This window comes from Nelumbo lutea, chromosome 1, assembly GCF_056320005.1.
Source record: "Nelumbo lutea isolate HS-2025 chromosome 1, American lotus-T2T, whole genome shotgun sequence".
In the NCBI taxonomy this organism is placed as follows: Eukaryota; Viridiplantae; Streptophyta; class Magnoliopsida; order Proteales; family Nelumbonaceae; genus Nelumbo; species Nelumbo lutea.
The window spans coordinates 3528849-3548887 of NC_142684.1; the positions used below are offsets into that span (position 1 = coordinate 3528849).

Sequence of the window (20039 nt, forward strand, 5' to 3'; positions counted from 1 at the left end):
TTTAAATAATAATTTAAAATTTATAATTTATAATATAACCTAATTAATAAAAATACTAAATTATTTATATGTTAATAAATTAAGCATTTTAAGTAATATTATCTTATACATTTTATCTATCAAATTTATCATTTTAAAATATGATAAAATTATAAGAAAATTAAGAAAATATTATATATTTAATAAAATAATTGGTTGTGGGTCTGAATCAATTTGGGACAGGAAAGAATTGGAACTAACCAATTTATTAATTGGGACAAAATCTTGGAACCAGAACCTTTATAATCAGTTTGGTTTGTTCGGGTCCATCAGGTAGACCCAACCCATTGACAGCCCTATTCTTTTGTAGATCTTTAACTCCACTTCCTCTTGTTCTCTTTCCTTGTTATGGAGATTTGGCACAAACTTGTTGCTCCAAAAGTTAAGACATTTTGCTAGGAAGTTTATCATGAAAAGATTAATACTTCGGATGTTTTACAAAAATGGAGGCACCCTTGGTGCCCATCTCCTAAAAGTGTATCCTATGCCAATCTAGCAAGGGACTTGCCAATATTTACTCATCACCTTGTTCATTTGTCTCATGTTTGGTAGAGGTTTTTCTCCTTGTTTGGGTGCAATAAGCCAACAAATAAAGAGAGTTATTGATCCTATGAAATTTAGGAGTCCAAAGAAGAGAGGGAAGATGTTGAGGATGACAAGAGCAATAGTTGTTGGGACCATGAGGGGAAAGAAATGCTAGAATTTTCAAAGAGATGGAAAGGTCTTTGAGGCTGTGTTAGAGTGTGTTACTGTTAAAGTGGTGCATTGTGTAAAATCACATGACGTTTTCTCCCTCTATTCTTTGGTTGATATTGTTAAGAGGTTGAGGTAAGTTGCAGGTACAAGTATGTATCTACAAAAAGATTTTTTAGTGGGATCAGATGGATGAGTGATTCATCAAATTCAACTTTGATTGAAGTAGTATGGGGAATCCAGGTTCTTCAGGAGTAGGGGGAAGTGCTCAGTTCATATTATTTGGGATTGGACCATTGCTTGGTATAATTGTAAAATCTTGGACCGACAAGCCTGAGAATGTGGTTCATTTTGAGACCAACCACTTTGTTAATAAAATACTGAAGGTTAGGCCCATATCTAATCAACCCCTCACATGACTCCAAATAGCTGGAACTAATATTGTGTAATGACCATATTATTCCAAATTGTGAATTAACGCACAAGATTAGGCAGGTACTGGTAGGCTCATCAATTAATAAACTTGGCAAATAATTAGAGATATCTACTTATAATTACGTTAATAATGTCTAATGTCTTTAAAGAGAACCTGCATGGTTGAAGCAATTTGGGTACCTCATAGTTCTATAATCCAAAGGGTTACAGGCCATGGACTACGCTCCCAAAACTTGTGGGACAATTCATAATACATTCTATCATTTTATTTGTCATTTATCCTCATAGGTTATTAGTAGGTATTTGAACCGCATATGGCCTCTAGGTGTGAATGGCTGGACAAGGTAGGTTAGAGTAATAGGAGTATATTTTTTCCAGGAGTCCTTTAACATGTGATTCTCCTGGATAGTAAGTATCAGGTAACTGTGAGAAGAATAGTGCAGGCTGAGTTGTTAGTTGTTCCAACTATTTGGTGTTGCGTGCCATAGTTCGCAATTTGTTCAATGCTTGTGCTGCAGCTGATTCCCTAGCTTCACGAGGATCAGCACTTACATCCCCACCACTAGAGCACTCAAAGTCCATTCCTTGTACTGTTACATTGGCACAGAATCCTCCTACAGAAGGGATCAATATATTACATCAGTTTGATTCATTCAGTCTTTTTCACTATACTGAAAATTGAACACAGTTGATCAATTAAAAAAAATCAAATGGTTATCAGTTACTGCTGTGTATAGTGCAAGTGAAAAGCAAATCTCAGACTGAATGCAATACAAAAGAGATGATTTAAGGAAATCCAGGATAGAAATGCTTGGTGTTTTAGTTGCCATTGGCACATTGAACTGACTACAGAAATTTTCAGGGCAGAGAAGGCCCTCGAAAGCAGTATTTTGATTGATACGAAGGGGCAAGGGATGGTGTTTTATTAATAATTGGAAAGCCAACTTTTACCTAAAGTTCCCCTTGTTAGAATTTGGTGCATCCAATGGTGGCACATTGAGCTCAATGTGGTTAGTACCAAGGCAGATCCAAACTCCATCAAAGGAAAATAGCAACGTGAATTGCCTCATAAAATAAAACATAGCAAGTTGTTGAGCAAAAGGTCATTGAATAAATGACAAAAGTCATCCTAGAAGAGACCATCTCTCTTAATATGAACCAATAGAATCTGTCTTGGGCTACCAAATAGGCTAATTGTTACCTTCTAAGGATGAACATATCTTACCGTTTGATGGAAATATATTAAATCTTGGTAATATCCAGTTGTTCTTGCAGCATATATCATCCAATTCCTGTTCAATAAGGAACTATTCCTGTATGAGCAACCATAAAGTAATGGGTAACAAGAAATTATATCAATGGAACTACCAAATGAGTGCACAAGAGAAAAGGCTGATAACAGGGATACTATCACAAATGATGCGGATTTTGGACACACTCCATCGTCGTCATCATCATCATCATCATCATCATCATCATAATCAACATCAACATCATCATCATCACCATCATCATCATTATCACCATCATCATCCATGCCTTATTCTAACTATTTGGAGTCAGCTAGATGAATCCTGTTTTGCCAATCCGTTCTATTTAAAGCCATATTCACTGTTAAATTATTAGTTCTTAAATCATTTCTTACCACTTCTACATTTTGCACATACTCCGTGGTAAATGAAATCTGGAGGACAAAGAAAATGTGATCCACTTCTTCAAAATTATTAGATTTTGATGAGAAGTTCTGCAGATTGCATTCAGTCAAACAGCTCCAATTTGTTACCAGGATAAATCCAACTATCCATGGATCCTTTTTGGGGGACACTAATTTCATGTATTGAAACATAATTCAAACTGATAAAAAGAGATGGCACCTTAAATTTCAAATTCCATGGATACATATACTAAACAAAGTTCTCTTTTGTTTTCTACTGGGTAGATTTTCGTCTTCTATTCCTTTACAGCTTAAAGGCTACTCATTATTTAATTTATTCCTAGACAGCAATATGATAGAATATCTGTTCTTTTGTGCCATCTTTCCCATTTTTAGGTTTAACATGTTTATTATTTGGGTCAAAACATAGAACTACTTTGTACTTTGGGATAGTGACATTAAGGTCCTAAAACTTCCATTTGCAACACAGAGCTACCCTGTACTTCCAGATTCCAACACTCTGCTCCCACCATTAGTATTCCATCAGTTTTGAAATTTTATGAGACCATGTTTTTCCTCACCTTTATTGCATCTCCAAAACCTATTTTTTGAACTTTATGATGGATGCACTACTTCTTTCAACTCTTTTTCGTCTCTCAAACAAATGAAATGAAAATAAGAAAGAAGATAGGAAAGGTTCAAGACTTGGGTTTTGGAGATACAATAAAGGAGAGGGCAAAATGTTCTCATAAAAGTTTAAAATTGACAAAATGCTAATGGTAGGAGTAGAGTGTTGGAATCTGAAAGTACACGGTAGCTCTTTGTTGGGGCCCAAGTGTCATTACCCCCAAAGTACAGGGTAGGTCTATATTTTTACCCTTATTTTTTATGATTTATATTTAACAAGCATTATGTCTTATATTTTCGTGCCTGAAACATTCGGAATAGAAAAGTATAGAGGAAAATTAAATGATGAAGATAAGGAGGAAGAAGATGAAATTAAAGAGATTTTGAAAGAGATATGGGTTGAGAGTGTCCCAGGTCTATCCTTAGTGGCTTTACCTTAGGCTCAATAGATAGTTGTAAACTCATTACTTTATGAATAAAAGAATTCAATTCTAGGAAAACATGGTATCGGAGTGGAGTCTTTGGTATAAAAGCAGTTCGATCAAGAAATCCTTGCCTTTTGTCTATTCTCTTCCAGATTAAATACAATCAACTGGTTCTGAGGGGATGGGAATATTTTTTTCCCTTTTCTTTCTTGTTCGTGTGCCAAGATAGAGCCTGAAAAGTTGTGACAGCATACTGCGAAGGTGTTGGAAGTGTGTTTTTACCTTCTGTGTGGATCATGTGATCCTTGTGCATTCGGGTGAGTGCTTCTGTAGGTCTGGAATGGCCTGTACCAGCAGTAACAGGTAGTATATGTATTTTTTCTGCATTAGTTGTGATCGTATGTCCCAGAGGAAAAGTGCTTGATGATTATAGGACCTTTCCAGACCCAACCTGATTTGTTTCGTAGTATGCTTTGACTCTCCATTTACTCCAGTAGTGTTCTAGTACTTGGAGTTATTTGTGGACTGCAAGGAATACCATATTGTGTTGTTTGTGTGATTAAGAAGTTTGATGCTTGCTACCTCTTTTGTTATTGGTTCCTATGTGGCTGAATAGTAACACTATGTCATCTGAGGATTCAGCCACTTCTGGTGTGTCTGCCACTCATGGTGGAATGAGCGGGGGGTTTGATCTGAATTTTCCTATGGCTGTTATCCTGCTAGATGGACCTAACTACCTAGAATAGTCCAAAGGGATTAAACTTTACATAACCACAAGAGGGAAGTTAGGATGCATTAAATGAGGAAAAATAAGGAGCCAAGGACTGGTAGTACAAAACATGAGAAAACAGTATGGTAATGTCATGGCTTTTAGTTTCTATGCTGCCATAAGTGAGGAAAAAAAATTGTGGCCAGAGACAACCTATGAAATCTGGGAGCAAGCTAAACCTATGTATTCTGAGCAAAGACACTATGCAAAAATCTATTAATTGCAAGCTGAATCCTCTACATGTAGATAGGGGGAGAGGAATCTCCCAATCTATTACTCTGATTTGACCTCTATCTGGAGGGAGTTGGATCATTATCTAAATATGGACTGGAAGTGCGATGAGTCTATCAAGGTGCAAATTTTGAGGCTGAATCCTATTTATGAGTCTATCAAGGTGCAAATTTTGGGAAGCAAAGATCTTGCTTCAGTCCAGGAGGTATATGCCTAAGTATAGTCCGAAGAGAATAGGAGGAATGTGATGAACAGTTCAGAGGGGGAGCCAATTGCTTTGGCAATTAGGGGAGGTGCAAGTGCAAGTGGTGGAAGTTCCTTTAAGAAGGGTGATCCTTAGAAAAGGGTGGATGACAAAGATAAACTTTGGTGTACTCATTGCTAGCAGTCCAGGCATACTAGGGACACTTGTTGGGATCACCATGGAAAACCTAAGTGGGCTCAAGGGTTCAGAAATAAGCTCAAGAACAAAACAAGAAGCCTAGTCAACAAGGTTAGAAGAAGTACTACTTAGCAAACATGGTCTCAGGAACATCAGACTTTAGGTTCTACTATGAATCAAGATCGTCGTTCTGGTTCTAATCCAAAGGAAGATATCATCAACTCATTCCTTGACCACCTTGAACTGTATGGTAGGACACTTCGTCAGATGGATTTTGGCACTACTCCCTTCAGCGCTTTTGTATCTACATCAGGTAACTTTGCCATAACCTTCCATGTATCTTCTCATGCTTTAGAGTATCCTTGGGTCATTGATTCTAGAGCCTTGAATCATATGACGGGTAAGTCCCATTTATTTCAGTCCTATAACTTGCTTTTTGGGAGAGATAAGTTGAGACTAGCTGATGATTCATTCTCCACCATAGATAGTTAAGGAGCAATCCCCCCGATCCTCCTCCTCCTCCTCAGGGGGAGGGTAGAGTTGAGGAGAAACACATACAAGTTCAACTACCTCCTCTTCCTGATCCTCCATTTTGTGTGTTTCTTCGTTGGCGAAAGGGCCAACCAAGTTCAAAAGCCATAAAGCAACTTGAAGTTGTACCACTGACGTCATCGGAATTTTCGGGGGCAGATCCTTCTCTACTAGGTATCATTATCCCTATTGATATGCTTGGAATTGATATAGATACTTCTATTGCTGGTGATCTTGACATACCTATTGCTTAAAGAAAGGGTGTCAGGTTTTGTTCTACCAAGTACTGCATTTCACATTTTGTTTCCTATGAGAACATCTCACCTCCCTTCCGTGCTTTCCTTTCCAATGGTAGTGTTCCCATCCCTAAGAATGTGGTAGAGGCTTTGCTGGTCCCTGAATGGACAGATGCAATGAAAGAGGAAATAAATGCTCTACATAAAAATGGTACATGGGAGTTGGTGGACCTTCCTAATGGAAAAGAACCAGTAGGGTGAAACATAGGGCTGATGGCATAGTGGAAAGATATAAGATCAGGTTGGTAGCAAAGGGGTTCAACAAGTGTATGGAGTAGAATATGCCAAGACCTTTGCCTCGATTGCCAAGATGAACTCTATTAGAGTCCTCCACTCCTTGGTAGCAAATTTTGACTGGGATCTTCATCAACTAGATATCAAGAATGCCTTCTTGAATGGTGATTTAGAAGAAGTATATATGATTCAACATAATAGTTTTTGGGCTAAAAGGCAATAAGCAGAATATGTACAAACTGAAGAGATCCTTGTATGGACTAAAACAATTACTAAAGGCTTGGTTTAGCAATAATAGTGTATATTGATGACATAGTTGTCACTAGGGATTGGACAAGTGATATTTTAAAGCTCAAGAAGTTTTCTTGGATTTGAAGTTGCTTGCTCAAAAAGAGGGGTTTCCATTTCTCAAAGGAAATACATCCTAGATCTTTTACAAGACACAAGTAAACTGGGAGCAAAGCTAGCTGATTCTCCCATACCTTAATCACAAGTGGGGTGATTGTGATGGTGAGACAATTAAGGATGTGAAGTAGTTCCAGAAACTTGTGGGGGGCTTCTGTATCTATTTATGACTAGGCCCGACATTGCATATGTTGTGGGTGTCCTCAGTCAATTCATGCACACCCCTAAGACTACCCACATGGAGTCTATTGAGAGGATTCTTAAGTATCTCAAGAAAGTATCTAGAGGCTGGTTTGTTATTCTAGAAGCATGGGCATTTAAAGGTGGAAGTATATACAAATGATGAATGGGCTGGATTTGTAGACGATAGAAAATCTACTAGTGGATATTGCACTTTTGTGGGAGGAAATCTTGTCATTTGGAAGAGCAAGAAACAAAGTGTCGTGGCTAGGTCCAGTGCAAAGGCAGAATACAGAGCTATGTCCCAATGTGTTGCTGAAGTGTTGTGGACAAAAAAAAATTGTTAAATGGGTTGGGATTCACTATTGATAGTCTTATGTCATTGTATTTTGACAACAAGGCAGCTATCAACATTGTTGCCAATCTAGTTCTTCATGATAGGACTAAACACATTAAAGTAGACAAACACTTTATTAGAGAAAAAAATGTGAAGATATCTTCACAAAGGGCTTACATCACTTATGGCACAATGACTTATGTGACAAGTTGGGGATGATTGACATCTATGTCCCAACTTGAGGGAGAGTGTTAACAGTTCTTGTACTTAAGCCGCAAGGGCTTTTTTGTCTTTGTATCTTCTATTTTTAAGTTGTTGGGGCGCTCTAATATAAATAGAAGTGCTAGCACCACCAGCCCATTCTTTTGACCCCAAACAATTGTTTTCTCTCATCCTCTCTTCCCTCTTCTTCCATTTCTCTAGGAAAACAATATCAAAGCAAGTCCTTGATCATGTGGAGGTTTAGGCCTTTGGTAAGATAGACACAACTCTTAGGTTCCTTATTGAATGTCTCACTCAATTGGATGCCTAGGAGTGCTAATGCTCTGGCCAATTCTCTAGCTAGGGCCGATGTTGAGAAACTTCACTTGGATTGGGGCTGTCTAGGACTGGGTGGTATCTTGTAATGTAGTAATTTTGTTTTCTTGCACTTATAGATTTAGGTAGGTCTATACTATTAAAGACTTACTAAATTGTTCTATTGAGAGGCTTAAGGGTTGCCTCACTATAAATGGGGTTTACACAAATCTACGGAATTGATTTTACTATAAATTTTTCTACTACTGCAAAAATATCTACTATTAGAGTTATAATTTTTCTTACTACTTTCCACCGACCACTTTATCAATTGAATGTAAAGAATGCCTTTTTGCATGATCATTTGCTCAAGGGAAGTGCCGATTGGTATTTCACCTTAAGAAATCCTTGTACGGGCTTGATCAATTTCCTTGTGCTTGGTTTGGAAAGTTTAGTAAGGTTGTTCTAGAGTTTGGAATGCAACAATGCCAATCAGGTTACTTTGTTATTTGTCAAAAATTTGCATTTGGATATATCATTCTTGTTGTATATGTTAGACAATGTATGCCCTCAGGGTCCAATGCATGATATAGACTATCCTTATTATGAATAAAAGTTCAGTTTATTGGTTTATGAGATGTGTTATTGGGTATGCTTGAATGTAATAGCCCTTGTTCTACATAATAGAATCATGATTAGAGACATTCATAGTTAGTATGTACACTAAATGCTCTCTGTTAGTGGATAAACTTGGGCAGTTTATTCTAATAAGAGTGAACTAATAACAATAAGAAATAAACTAAAACAGGCCCACAACTAAGGCCCATTCAGCCCACCATCTCTAAAGAAATGGAAATGTAATTTTATCTCACTAAACATCAATTAATAAGCACCAAATTTGTTAATATACCAAAAAGATTGAGATACACGGAAATGCCAAAGACAAGATATTTCTTCTTGATTCTAGTAGAAATCTGCTGAACTTAAAAAATATGAACAGAAAAGTGGTTTCTTGAAGAGAGGAGGAGAGAAGGAGAAGAAGAGATCCTAAAAGAAAAGAGAGCAATAATGTGGCCACCACCTTCACTTGGGTGGCGTTTGATAAATCTGAAATCTGAAAAGTTAAAAAGATATTAAAAGTGTCTGAAATCTTAAAAGAGCCATAGTTGCTTTTTGACTTTTTAGAGTCTCTGAATAAAGAAGGTTGTTTGTGTTGGATCAAACCTTTAGTATCTGAAATTCATTGATTTCACTATTTTACCCCCAAAATAGTCAATTTTGGTAGTTTTGAGTTCAATTTGCAAGATTTCATAAAAATAATTTATTAAATTCAAAATAATATTGAAAAATATGAGTAAATTATAAAAAATAAAAAAATATTAAAATGAGAAAAAAATTAAAAAATACATATAAATTTGTAAATTAAAAATAAATTTTAAGAGTTAAAACAATAATGAAAATAGTAGCGAAGACCATGAAGCAATAAAAAATTAATAATTATTAAATTAATAAATTCAAGCTTCCAAAACCACATAAACAACCAAAATAAGAGAAGAGAAGATATATATCCCCATACTTGTGAACGATTTCCTTGCATTTCTCCCCTTCGAGGAACTGAAGTATTAGATCGATCCACTTTAACTAAACACAAACTTGGACAACAATCCCTACCAAACCAGAAACAATCAAAATAGGGCTTCAACTTTGAAAAATTCAGTCCTCTGAGACCAATCAACCGGCCAACTCTGCAACAAGTAGACCAGAGGCGAAAAGAAAACCAAATTAAATAAATAAAACAAAAAAGTTGATGAGAGAAGAGAACGTGATTTATATACTTCTCTTCAATTGACTGAGAGAGAGAGAGAGACCAGATCAAAATAAGATTTGGAGAGCAGCACGACAACGACGAACGGTCTTGAAGGGGGAAAGATTTGACAGGGAGAAGAGATATATACTACAAAGCAAACAAACAAAACTAATGTTGAGATGGAGGTTCTATCAAAGTCTCCGATGGAGGTGAATCTGTCAAAATCTGTGTTTTAATGAGATGAATTTTTAGTCTCTGATAACTCCAATAACCTTCAATGGCTACAAATCTTTATATACAAGGGGAGTATAGGGAGGGGGATGATCCTGTGTTTTAATGAGTGGAATTTTTGGGCCTTTAAAGTATAAAAATTCAGGGATTCCCTGTTTTGATCTGCCTATTCACATGTCAATCGATCTGCCTTCCTTTTCCCATTAGTTTGCAAAACCAATCTCGCCGGAATCTGACTTCGCCGATCCGCCCTCAACAGATTCACCTCTCATTAAAACCTACAGAGCCTCCCAGTCTCAGCAGCGGTAGTAGCGGGAAGGAAGAAGAAGATCTGAAGACATTCTCTTTGGAAAGATCTGTAGAAGCTTGCTTCGTGCTGCCAAGTGGAGAAGAAGAAGATCGTAGAGAAGATGGGCCAAATGGCCCATAGGCTGTTACTGTATGTTATCTCTATGTTCTTCTCTGTAATGGGCCTTATTCTGGGCCCATACTCTTTTATGTTCCTTTATTTTGAAATTTCTTGTCCAACTAAGGACCTCTCTTGTAATTACTAAAAGATTAACTTAATAAAAGTGTATTAGAGAGTTAGAGGGAGGTTATGTTCGAAACATTCATCCTCTAACTCTCCTTGCCGCAGCTCTCTCTTCTTCTCTAATCTCTCTTGCTAGTCTCCTTTGTTTCAAACACAGTCCCCACTTCTAGGACTGTTTTTCAACTTGGTATCAGAGCAGGCCACTGCTTGGCATGTCCCTCATGTGGTTCTAGTCCAGCCAACTACATGAGGAGGTTCTAGGGCTGAGAGTTTATAGTCATCCGCCTGATTATTGGAGGTCATTGGAGGGTTCCCAAGCTTCTACACACTTGGAGAAGGGTTCGGTGGCCAGGAAGAATCAGAGAACAAGTTGCTTTGCCTGATTTAAAATCAGAGAAAAGGTTTTTTTTCGAAGTCATCCTAGAGGACAAGTGTTCGGCCTGGTTTATTGTACAAACCAGAGACTCTCTTCAGAGACTCTCTTACTGTAAGTCTTTGCTCAGTTGTTTCTGGGTTAACTTTTCACTGTTCTGGACTGTTAAAAGGGGCCGAAGTTTCCTTGAAAACAGTGCTACTATTCGGCTTTCCTCTGGTCTGACTTAATCCCGAGATTTCTGGGTTGTTTTTATCTCTTTTCTGGATTGTCAAGTAGCCGAAATACCGCTGGAATCATTGCTACTGAGACTACATCATTCGGCCACTGTTGCTGGACTGCTCCTACCCAGAAATCTCTGGGTTGTTTTTGGAGGTCCTATTCGGCTGATTATTGGGTTGGGAAGTTGCTGAGACTGTTAAAACTAAGAGGTACTAGTCTCATCTTCATTCCAGCACCTTCTTGAAGGCTGAAATAGTAAACAGTACCCTATACTTTGAAGGATGAAACAGTAAACAGTGTGCTGTCAAGTATTGCACACTGAGTGTTTGACAAAAGGTCTCTTAAGGACTGTATTTCTTTTGCCTTCCTCTTGGGACATCGACTGTTAGAATCAGAAATATCTTGTGTTTGGAGGTTGCTGGGTGTCTTTTGGAGGCTGAAACAGAAAAGAAAAGAATTATCACAGATCTTTGCATGATGGATTTCTCAAACTTTGAAAACAAGAATACTGCTGAATATGGGCAGATGTTGGGAACCCCAACCGATTCTATGCTAGCTGTAACTACAGTCAAGCTTGATGGGACCAATTACTTAGCTTGGTCACAATCAGTGAAAATCCATATTTGTAGCAAGGGAAAATGGGGTTTTATTTCTGGGAGCAAGAAAGCTCCTTCAGATGATGATCCATCTTATGAGAAATGGGTACAAGAAAACTACACTGTGATGGGTGGCTTGTGAACTCAATGCAGCCACAGATCAGTCAACATTATCTGCGGATGAATTCGGCTAAAGAGATCTAGGATAGTGTTGCAGAGACTTATTCCCAGAAGTTGAATGTTGCTAGAGCTTACAAACTGAGAAGTGATGTGAAAAATCTAAGACAGTGGGAGAAGTCACTTGCAGCATACTTCTCAATCTTAAAATCTATATGGCAAGAGATTGATTTGATAGAGGCCGTGACTTGGGATACCCCTAAGGATGCTGAAACATACAGGAAATTGGTTGAACGGAATGGGGTGTTTGATTTCTTGACAGGGCTGAATTCTGAATATGATATTTCAAAGCAAAACATCTTGTCCAAAGAAGATGTTTCATTATCACAAGCCTATACTCTGGTCAGCAGTGAAAAGAGTAGAAGGCAAGTGCAGGTTCAAGGAGTTGGTATTAATGATCATTTTGCAAATATGGGAATTAAACCCGAAGGGGTTACAGAATCTCACAGTGGCTCAGGAAGGAAAGAAGTGGTGTGTGAATATTGTAAAAAACCGAAACATTCAAAGGACAAGTGCTGGAAGTTGCATCCCAATCTTGTACCTATCAGATTCCAGAAGAAGAATAATAGTAGAAAGACAGGAAGTGCACATTCAGCCACAGGCACAGATACAGAGGTTGAATCTACCAGTGCACAGTTGGCAGCCATGAAAGCTGAATATGAGAAGTTTGGAAAGATGATCAGCCAGCTTGAAGGTGCATCTTCATCATCCATCCCTTTTGGAAGTTCAGCCACCATTGCCTTTGCTCACTCAGGTATAAGGGCTTCCGCTAACCATGCATCCACCTCAGGTAAACACAAAACCCCTTGGATCATAGACTCAGGTGCTTCTGATCACATGACCAACCTTTCCACTTTATTTGTTTCATATGACTTACTTCCTGGCCGTGACAAAATCACCTTAGCTGATGGTTCTCTTGCCCCTATTTCCGGCAAGGGAACTGTCAAGGCTACAGACTCCTTACTCTTACCTTCCACTCTTCATGTGCCTAAATTAAATACCAATTTGTTATCTGTAAGTAGCCTGACCAAATCATTGAATTGTTGTGTAACATTTTTCCCTTCTCACTGTGTGTTTCAGGACCTGAAGTCTCAGAAGGTGATTGGGAGAGGCCATGAAGCGAATGGAATATACTTGCTCGACACCCCTGGCCAATGCTGTGATCATCCCAAGAATGTTGCTTTTGGTTCTACCTTTTCAGAGTCTGTTAGTCAAATTATGTTGAGTCATTGTTGGTTGGGTCATTTACCTTTTTCTGCTTCAAGCCATTTGTTTCCAAAACGGTTTAAGGAAGTCAGTGTGTCCAGTCTCAATTGTGAGTCCCATCAGTTGTCAATGCATTGTAGAAAAAATTACCCTGTGAGCAATAAAAGATCCTCTTTTCTTTTTCATATTGTGCACTCTGATGTGTGGGGGCCATACCATTTATCCTCTATGGGGGGTTACAGATATTTTATCTTGTTCATTGATGACTTCTCTAGATTCACCTGGATATACTTAATGAAATCCCGGGATGAAGTCCCAAGACTTGTGAGGCAATTTCATGAGCTTGTTCTAACTCAATTTGGTACCAGAATTAAGGTTTTCAGATCTGGCAATGCAAAAGAGTACATTGAGAAGAGTTTATCCTTGTATCTTTCGGACATGGGGGTTATTCATCAAAGCTCCTGTGTTAGAACCCCTGAACAAAATGGAGTTGTTGAGAGGAAAAATAGACATATTGTTGAAGTTGCAATGAGCCTTTTTTTTGCCTCACATGTTCCCACAAGATTTTGGGGTGATGCTGTACTTACTGCTACCTATCTCATAAGCCGTATTCCTTCCAGGGTTCTAGGGTTTAAATCCCCCTTCAGTCTTCTTCATCCAGACAAGGATCTCTTTCCGATTCCTCTTCGTGTGTTTGGCTGTACCTGCTATGTTTACATTCCAAGTGTGCAAAGACACAAGTTTGAACCGAAAGCCCACAAATGTATCTTCCTTGGTTACTCCCCCACATAAAAGGGTTATTGCTGTTTTGATCCAAAGACTGGCACCCGACATGTCTCTATGGATGTTACCTTTAATGAACTTTCTCCTTTTTATAGTTCCTCTCAGGATGGACTTTGTCCACAGGGGGAGAGTCTGTCACAAGTTTTTGCTCTTCCTCTTCCTGTCCCAGTTGAGCCTCTTGACAAACCTGTATCCTCACCAAATGAGTCAAAGGAGGATCAATCACTTCATACCTCTTGTCTAGGGGGCCCTATTTCTTTACCCCCTCGCCCTATCCATAATCCCAAAGTGTATCAAAAACAGAGATCCAGGAATGAGCAAGTGGTTTCCCTTACAACAGATGAAGCTCATACATTCCCAATCACAGATGAGATAACAGGTACTGCTTCAACTCCTTTAGAATCATCTTTTCCAGACCTTGATGTCCCCATTGCTGTTAGGAAAGGGAAGCGGAAATGTACTGCACACTGCATTTCCAAACACATTTCTTATGACCTGCTTTCTCCTTCATACTTTGCCTATCTCTCTTCTGTTGCTTCTAACCCCATTCCTAGGTCTGTCTCAGAAGCTCTTGGGATTCCAGAATGGAAAGATGCTATGGAAACCGAAATGGATGCTCTACATGCAAATGGTATTTGGGAGGTGGTGGATTTGCCTGAAGGGAAGGATCCGGTTGGGTGAAAGTGGGTTTTCACCATTAAATACAGGGCTGATGGAACTATTGAGAGGTACAAGGCTAGGTTTGTTGCAAAAGGGTATACACAGACATATGGAATTGACTACCTGGAGACTTTTTCCCCTGTTGCCAAGATGACATCTGTGAGGGTTCTTTTATCTCTGGCAGCTCACTTTGATTGGCCTCTCTATCAGTTGGATGTAAAGAATGCATTCTTGAATGGTGACTTACATGAGGAAGTCTACATGTACCTTCCCCCAGGGATGTATGGGAAAGATATGCAAGGAAAGGTATGCAGATTGAAAAAATCTCTTTATGGTCTCAAACAATCTCCTAGAGCCTGGTTTGAGAGATTTAGAGCTGCACTTGTTAGATTCGGCTATGTTCAGACACAGCCGGATCATACTCTGTTTGTGAAGAGAAGTAGATCATTGGCAGTGTATCTCATTGTGTATGTTGATGACATTATGGTGACTGGTGATGATGCCTCAGGCATTTTGGCTCTTAAGTCTTTCCTCCGTGCAGAATTTGAGATTAAGGATCTGGGGGAGTTGAGATACTTCCTTGGCATAAAAGTTGCCAGATCCAAGGATGGGATCCTTATTTCCCAAAGGAAATATGTTCTTGATTTATTGCCTGAAACTGGAAAACTGGGTGCAAGACCAACTGCAACTCCCATTGATATGAGTAACAAACTTTCAGCTACAGATGGAACTCTGTGGGAAGACAAAGGGGTATTTCAGAGACTTCTTGGGAAGCTCCTGTACCTGTGTATGACTAGACCAGACATTGCGTATGCTGTCAGTTGCATTAGCCAATTCATGCATGCTCCTGGGGATACTCATATGGCAGCAACAAAACGGATTTTGTGCTATCTGAAAGGCTCTCCAGGGAAAGGAATCCTATTTACCAAGCATGACCACTTGAAACTTGAAGCCTATACTGATGCTGATTGGGCTGAAAATATGGATGACAGAAGATCTACTTTAGGATATTGCAGTCTGGTGGCTGATAATGTTGTCTCTTGGAGGAGTAAGAAACAATCTGTTGTGGCCAGATCTTCTGCAGAAGCAGAGTATAGGGCCATGGAACATGGGGTCTCGGAATTGTTGTGGCTAAGGTCCTTAATGGAAGAACTTGGGATTGATCATGACAAACCCATGATGTTGTACTGTGATAATCAGGCTGCCATCAACATTGCTCACAACCCGGTACAACATGATCGAACCAAACATATTGAAGTTGATAGACATTTTATCCGAGAAAGAGTCTCCTCCGGAGAAGTGTGCCTTCCATTCGTTACCTCTGAAGGCCAATTGGCAAACTTTCTCACCAAAGGCATCTCCAAGGCAAAACTTCATCATGACACTGGCAAGCTGGGCATGATTGACATCTATGCTCAGCTTGAGGGGGAGTGTAGAGAAGATGAGCCGAATGGCCCATAAGCTGTTACTGTATGTTATCTCTATGTTCTTCTCTGTAATGGGCATTATTCTGAGCCCATACTCTTTTATGTTCATTTTTTTTGTAATTTCTTGTCCAACTAAGGACCTCTTTTGTAATTACTAAAAGATTAACTTAATAAAAGTGTATTAGAGAGTTAGAGGGAGGTTATGTTCGAAACGATCATCCTCTAACTCTCCTTGCCGCAGTTCTCTCTTCTTCTCTAATCTCTCTTGCTAGTCTCCTTTGTTTCAAACACGGTCCCCACTTCTAGGACTATTTTTCAACTAAGATGAAGAAAGACGAAGGAGACGATGAACTTCCCAGCGACAAATCTCCTTTCTCGAACGAGGGGAGGAGCCGAATGACCTAATTTTGGCTTATATGAAGGGCATTATGAGTCATTTTAAAATTTTTATGGGGGCTCTTTTGTCTTTTGCCCACATCTGAAATACCTCTTAGTGGATTAAGCACCTAAGGAGGCTCTTTTCTATTTAGATATGAAATTGGGTTTCAGATCTGAAAATCAAACCCAACCCAAACGAAACAAGCATCTGAAAAGCAACTAATTCAGACTTCAAATGCCTGAATTGTGCAACGCCATCTTATTATTTATACTAAAAATAATAGAGCAATACAAAGACAACTATGCCCTTATAGGGCGACATAACATAAAACAACCTATATAAGACCCAAAAACATAATAAAATTTGGACTCACATAACTACTTTAGTCCCCACCTCCTATTTAACAACTAGCATAAAACATCTACTCAGAAAAACAACACAAAACTGATTAATCTTCAACACTCACCCTCAAGTTGGGAGTAAATGTCACACATTCCCAACTTGTGTAGATCATGTTCAAGCTTGTTCTTTGCCACCCCTTTACTAAGAACATCAGTCAACTGCAACTCTGAAGAGACATAAAGCAAACAGACTTTTTCGCCTGTTACCCTTTCTCTTATAAAGTGTCTATCAACTTCAATGTGGTTTGTCCTGTCATGTTGAATTGGATTGTGGGCAATGTTGATTGCAACCTAATTGTCATAGTACAACATCATAGGTTCCTCTGCTTTCACCCCAATCTCACTCAAAAGAGATCTAACCTAAAGAAGTTCTAAGACACCATGAGCCATGGATCTATCTCTGCACTTGACCTTGCCACAACCACTTGCTTCTTACTCTTCCAGGAGATCAAGTTTCCACCTACAAAGGTACACTCCTGATGTAGACCTCCTGTCTTCTAAGCATCCTGCACAGTTTGCATTTGTATAGGATTTTAGCTTCAGATTCTCATGATTTGAGAAAATAATGCCTCTGCCAGGGTGCTTTTTCAGATATGCAAGTATTCTCTCAATAGCTTCCCAATGCTGAACCGAAGTGCATGCATGTACTGGCTCACAATAATGACAACATAAAAAATATTTGGTCGTGTCATACACAAATATAGCAGTCGGCTCACCATTCTTTGATATCTCCCTACATCTCTTACCAACTCACCATCCATAACATTAATTCTGTGATTTGGATCAATAGGAATGTCTACTGGTTTGGTCCCCAGCTTCCCAGTCTCCTACAGTAGGTCAAGTACATACTTTCTCTATGAGATAAAGATCCCATGCTTGGATGTTGCAACTTCAATCCCCAAGAAGTATTTGAGATCACCAAGATCTTTATTCTCAAATTATTGTTGCAATGATTTTTTGAGATCATCAATCTCCTCTAGATAATTTCCTGTAACCACTATATCATCCACATACACAATTAGAATTGACACCAGAGCATCTCTCTTCTTTACAAAGAGGGTGTGATCAGACTGGGTTTGAGTGTATCCAAAACGGATAAGTGGCCCTCTAAACTTGTTGAACCAAGCCCTAGGTGACTGTTTTAGGCCATATAGAGATTTCCTGAGTTTGCACACCTTTCCTTTACCAACATTTCCATAAATGCCTACTGGAATGTCCATATATACCTCCTCCAGTAAATCACCATTGAAGAAAGCATTTTTGACATCAAACTGGAACAAGGGCCATGAATAAGTGGCTGTTAAAGATAAAAGGATACAAACTGAACTCATCTTAGATATCGGTGCAAAGGTTTCCAGATAATCAAAACTATAAGTATGACTATACCCTTTTGCTACCAATCTTGCCTTGTACCTCTCTATCTTGCCATCGGCCCTATACTTCACTATGAATACCCATCTACATCTGACTGTCTCCTTGTCTGGGGGGAGATCAACTATTTCCCAAATTTGGTTTTTAACCAAAGCTTCAATCTCTTCTTGCATGGCTGTTTTCCACTAAGGTTTGGAGAGAGCTACTTGAGAAGGTGGATTCAAAAAAAGTAACATCCATAGTGACAAATCTGCTCCTCGACATTGGGTCATAATAGCAATACCCCTTTTGGTTGTGAGCACCCAAGAAAAACACAATTCTTAAATAACTCCAAAGTATAATAAATGCAAATTGATCAAAAACCTATCTTGTGAAATGAACTACATGCTTAGTAAATGCCAAATGAACACAATATTGATTTTTTATACAATAAATATTCATATATACAAATAAAATGAAGACTAGAGCATCATAAAATTATAAATCTTTGCCATGAATTTCTGAAAATGTCACCAAATGGCATATACAATGCAAAACAACACGATGATGCAACTTGCCTGACATGGATCTTGTATGCTGAGAATGGCCTCTGATAATTTCTTCCTCTTAATAGATCGAGGTCTGCATTGTTCCTCTGAACATAGATGTGTCCAATGGTAACTGTGGATAGCTGCACTTGAGCATGCAACATTACAAGCTTCTATTATGGATTCTATCTTTAATAGTAAATCATCTTCACCACCTACAGAAAAAGAAATTAAAAAAAAAATGAAAAGAGTGAGAATCACTTGGGATAGAAGACACCAATTCGTAAACAATACCATGTTATATTAATATCAGAGGTCATGAATGGATGTCAATAATAAAAATCTCATTTTCAGCTTTTGACTTGGTCAAAAGTCAATAAAAAATAAATGAATTACCACATTTCAAATTATAGAGATATGATCTACTAAAAAATATGGAGATGTAAATATATGAGAAAAGTAATTGTTACAATTAATAATAGAAATGATAAACTACATTCAAAGGAAAGAAAATAATGACAAATATGTTGATTCCACTTTCCATTATTTAAAGATTTTCCAATCTCTTCCCCTAGTTCACTTTGAAAACAAACAATTCTTTCATTATTTATTTCAATTTTGCCACTAACTTGTTCCTATTAACTAGCGTATATGCTCAACTTAAGTAGTCATTGCATAATATTACATTATTGCTTAAAATTAGTCATAGTTTGTGTTTAAAATTTCACTATTGGTTACATAGTTTATGAGTTATTGGTTTTATTTGAGTTGAAGCATATGGCAGTGGCAATTCTATAATTTATAATTTTCTTATACTAGTAAAATAGCTCATCCCTATAGTGTCTATAAATGTGGCTATTGATTGCAATTCTGTCATAAAGGACATAGTAGAAGATCAAGACTGTAATTAGTCTTGAATCCGAAAAGGTTTTAGGTTTGTAAAACAGAAAAGAAGATGAGAGAAAAAGGGAGAGAATAGAAGAGAGGCAAGATAACACAAGTTGCAGAAAGGAGGGACAGATTCTTAACAGATCCGCCGCCGCCATTCTCTTAATATTTATAGGTTTATGTTTAGTACACTATGAAAGGACACATCTGCCCTTGGTACTTATATAGTAAAGAAAGTAAATAAAACTGAAATAAATAACAGTTGAATTAGCAAACTGACTCAAACTGACACAACTATAACTGAAACAAAAACTGTTGTTCTACGAACACAGTGGGAACCACTGCAGTGGGGCCCACATCAGTGTTCTCTACACTCCCCCTCAAGTTGGGAGTAGATATCTATCATGCCCAACTTGGATAGGTCTGTCTCTAACTTCTTCCTCGGTACAGCCTTGGTGAGGATATCCGCGAGCTGCATATTGGATGTGATGTACGGAAGACACACTTCTTGTGATACAAGTCTTTCTCGCACAAAATGTCGATCAACTTCGATATGTTTAGTTCTGTCATGCTGCACTGGGTTGTGGGCTATATTAATAACTGCCTGATTATCACAGTACAACATTAAGGGCTTTTCATAGTCAATACCCAACTCTTCAAGGACTTAAAAGACAAATGACCTAATCGGTTATGCTTTGGCATAAC

At 38.3% G+C, this 20039-nt stretch overlaps 1 protein-coding gene across 7 annotated transcripts in view; it reads right to left on the bottom strand.

Moving 5' to 3' along the window:
* Positions 1-1246: 1246 nt before the first annotated feature.
* Positions 1247-20039, bottom strand: part of LOC148873235 (uncharacterized) — a 99494-nt gene continuing 80701 nt past the window's right edge. For all 7 annotated transcript variants that reach the window (XM_088980857.1, XM_088980870.1, XM_088980865.1 and 4 more), the window contains 3 exons: positions 18477-18661; positions 2393-2459; positions 1247-1781 (listed from right to left, as the gene is read on the bottom strand). In XM_088980857.1, the coding sequence (XP_088836983.1) occupies positions 1633-1781; positions 2393-2459; positions 18477-18661 (401 nt within the window). In that variant the 3' untranslated portion in view covers positions 1247-1632. The remainder of the gene's footprint in view (positions 1782-2392; positions 2460-18476; positions 18662-20039) is intronic.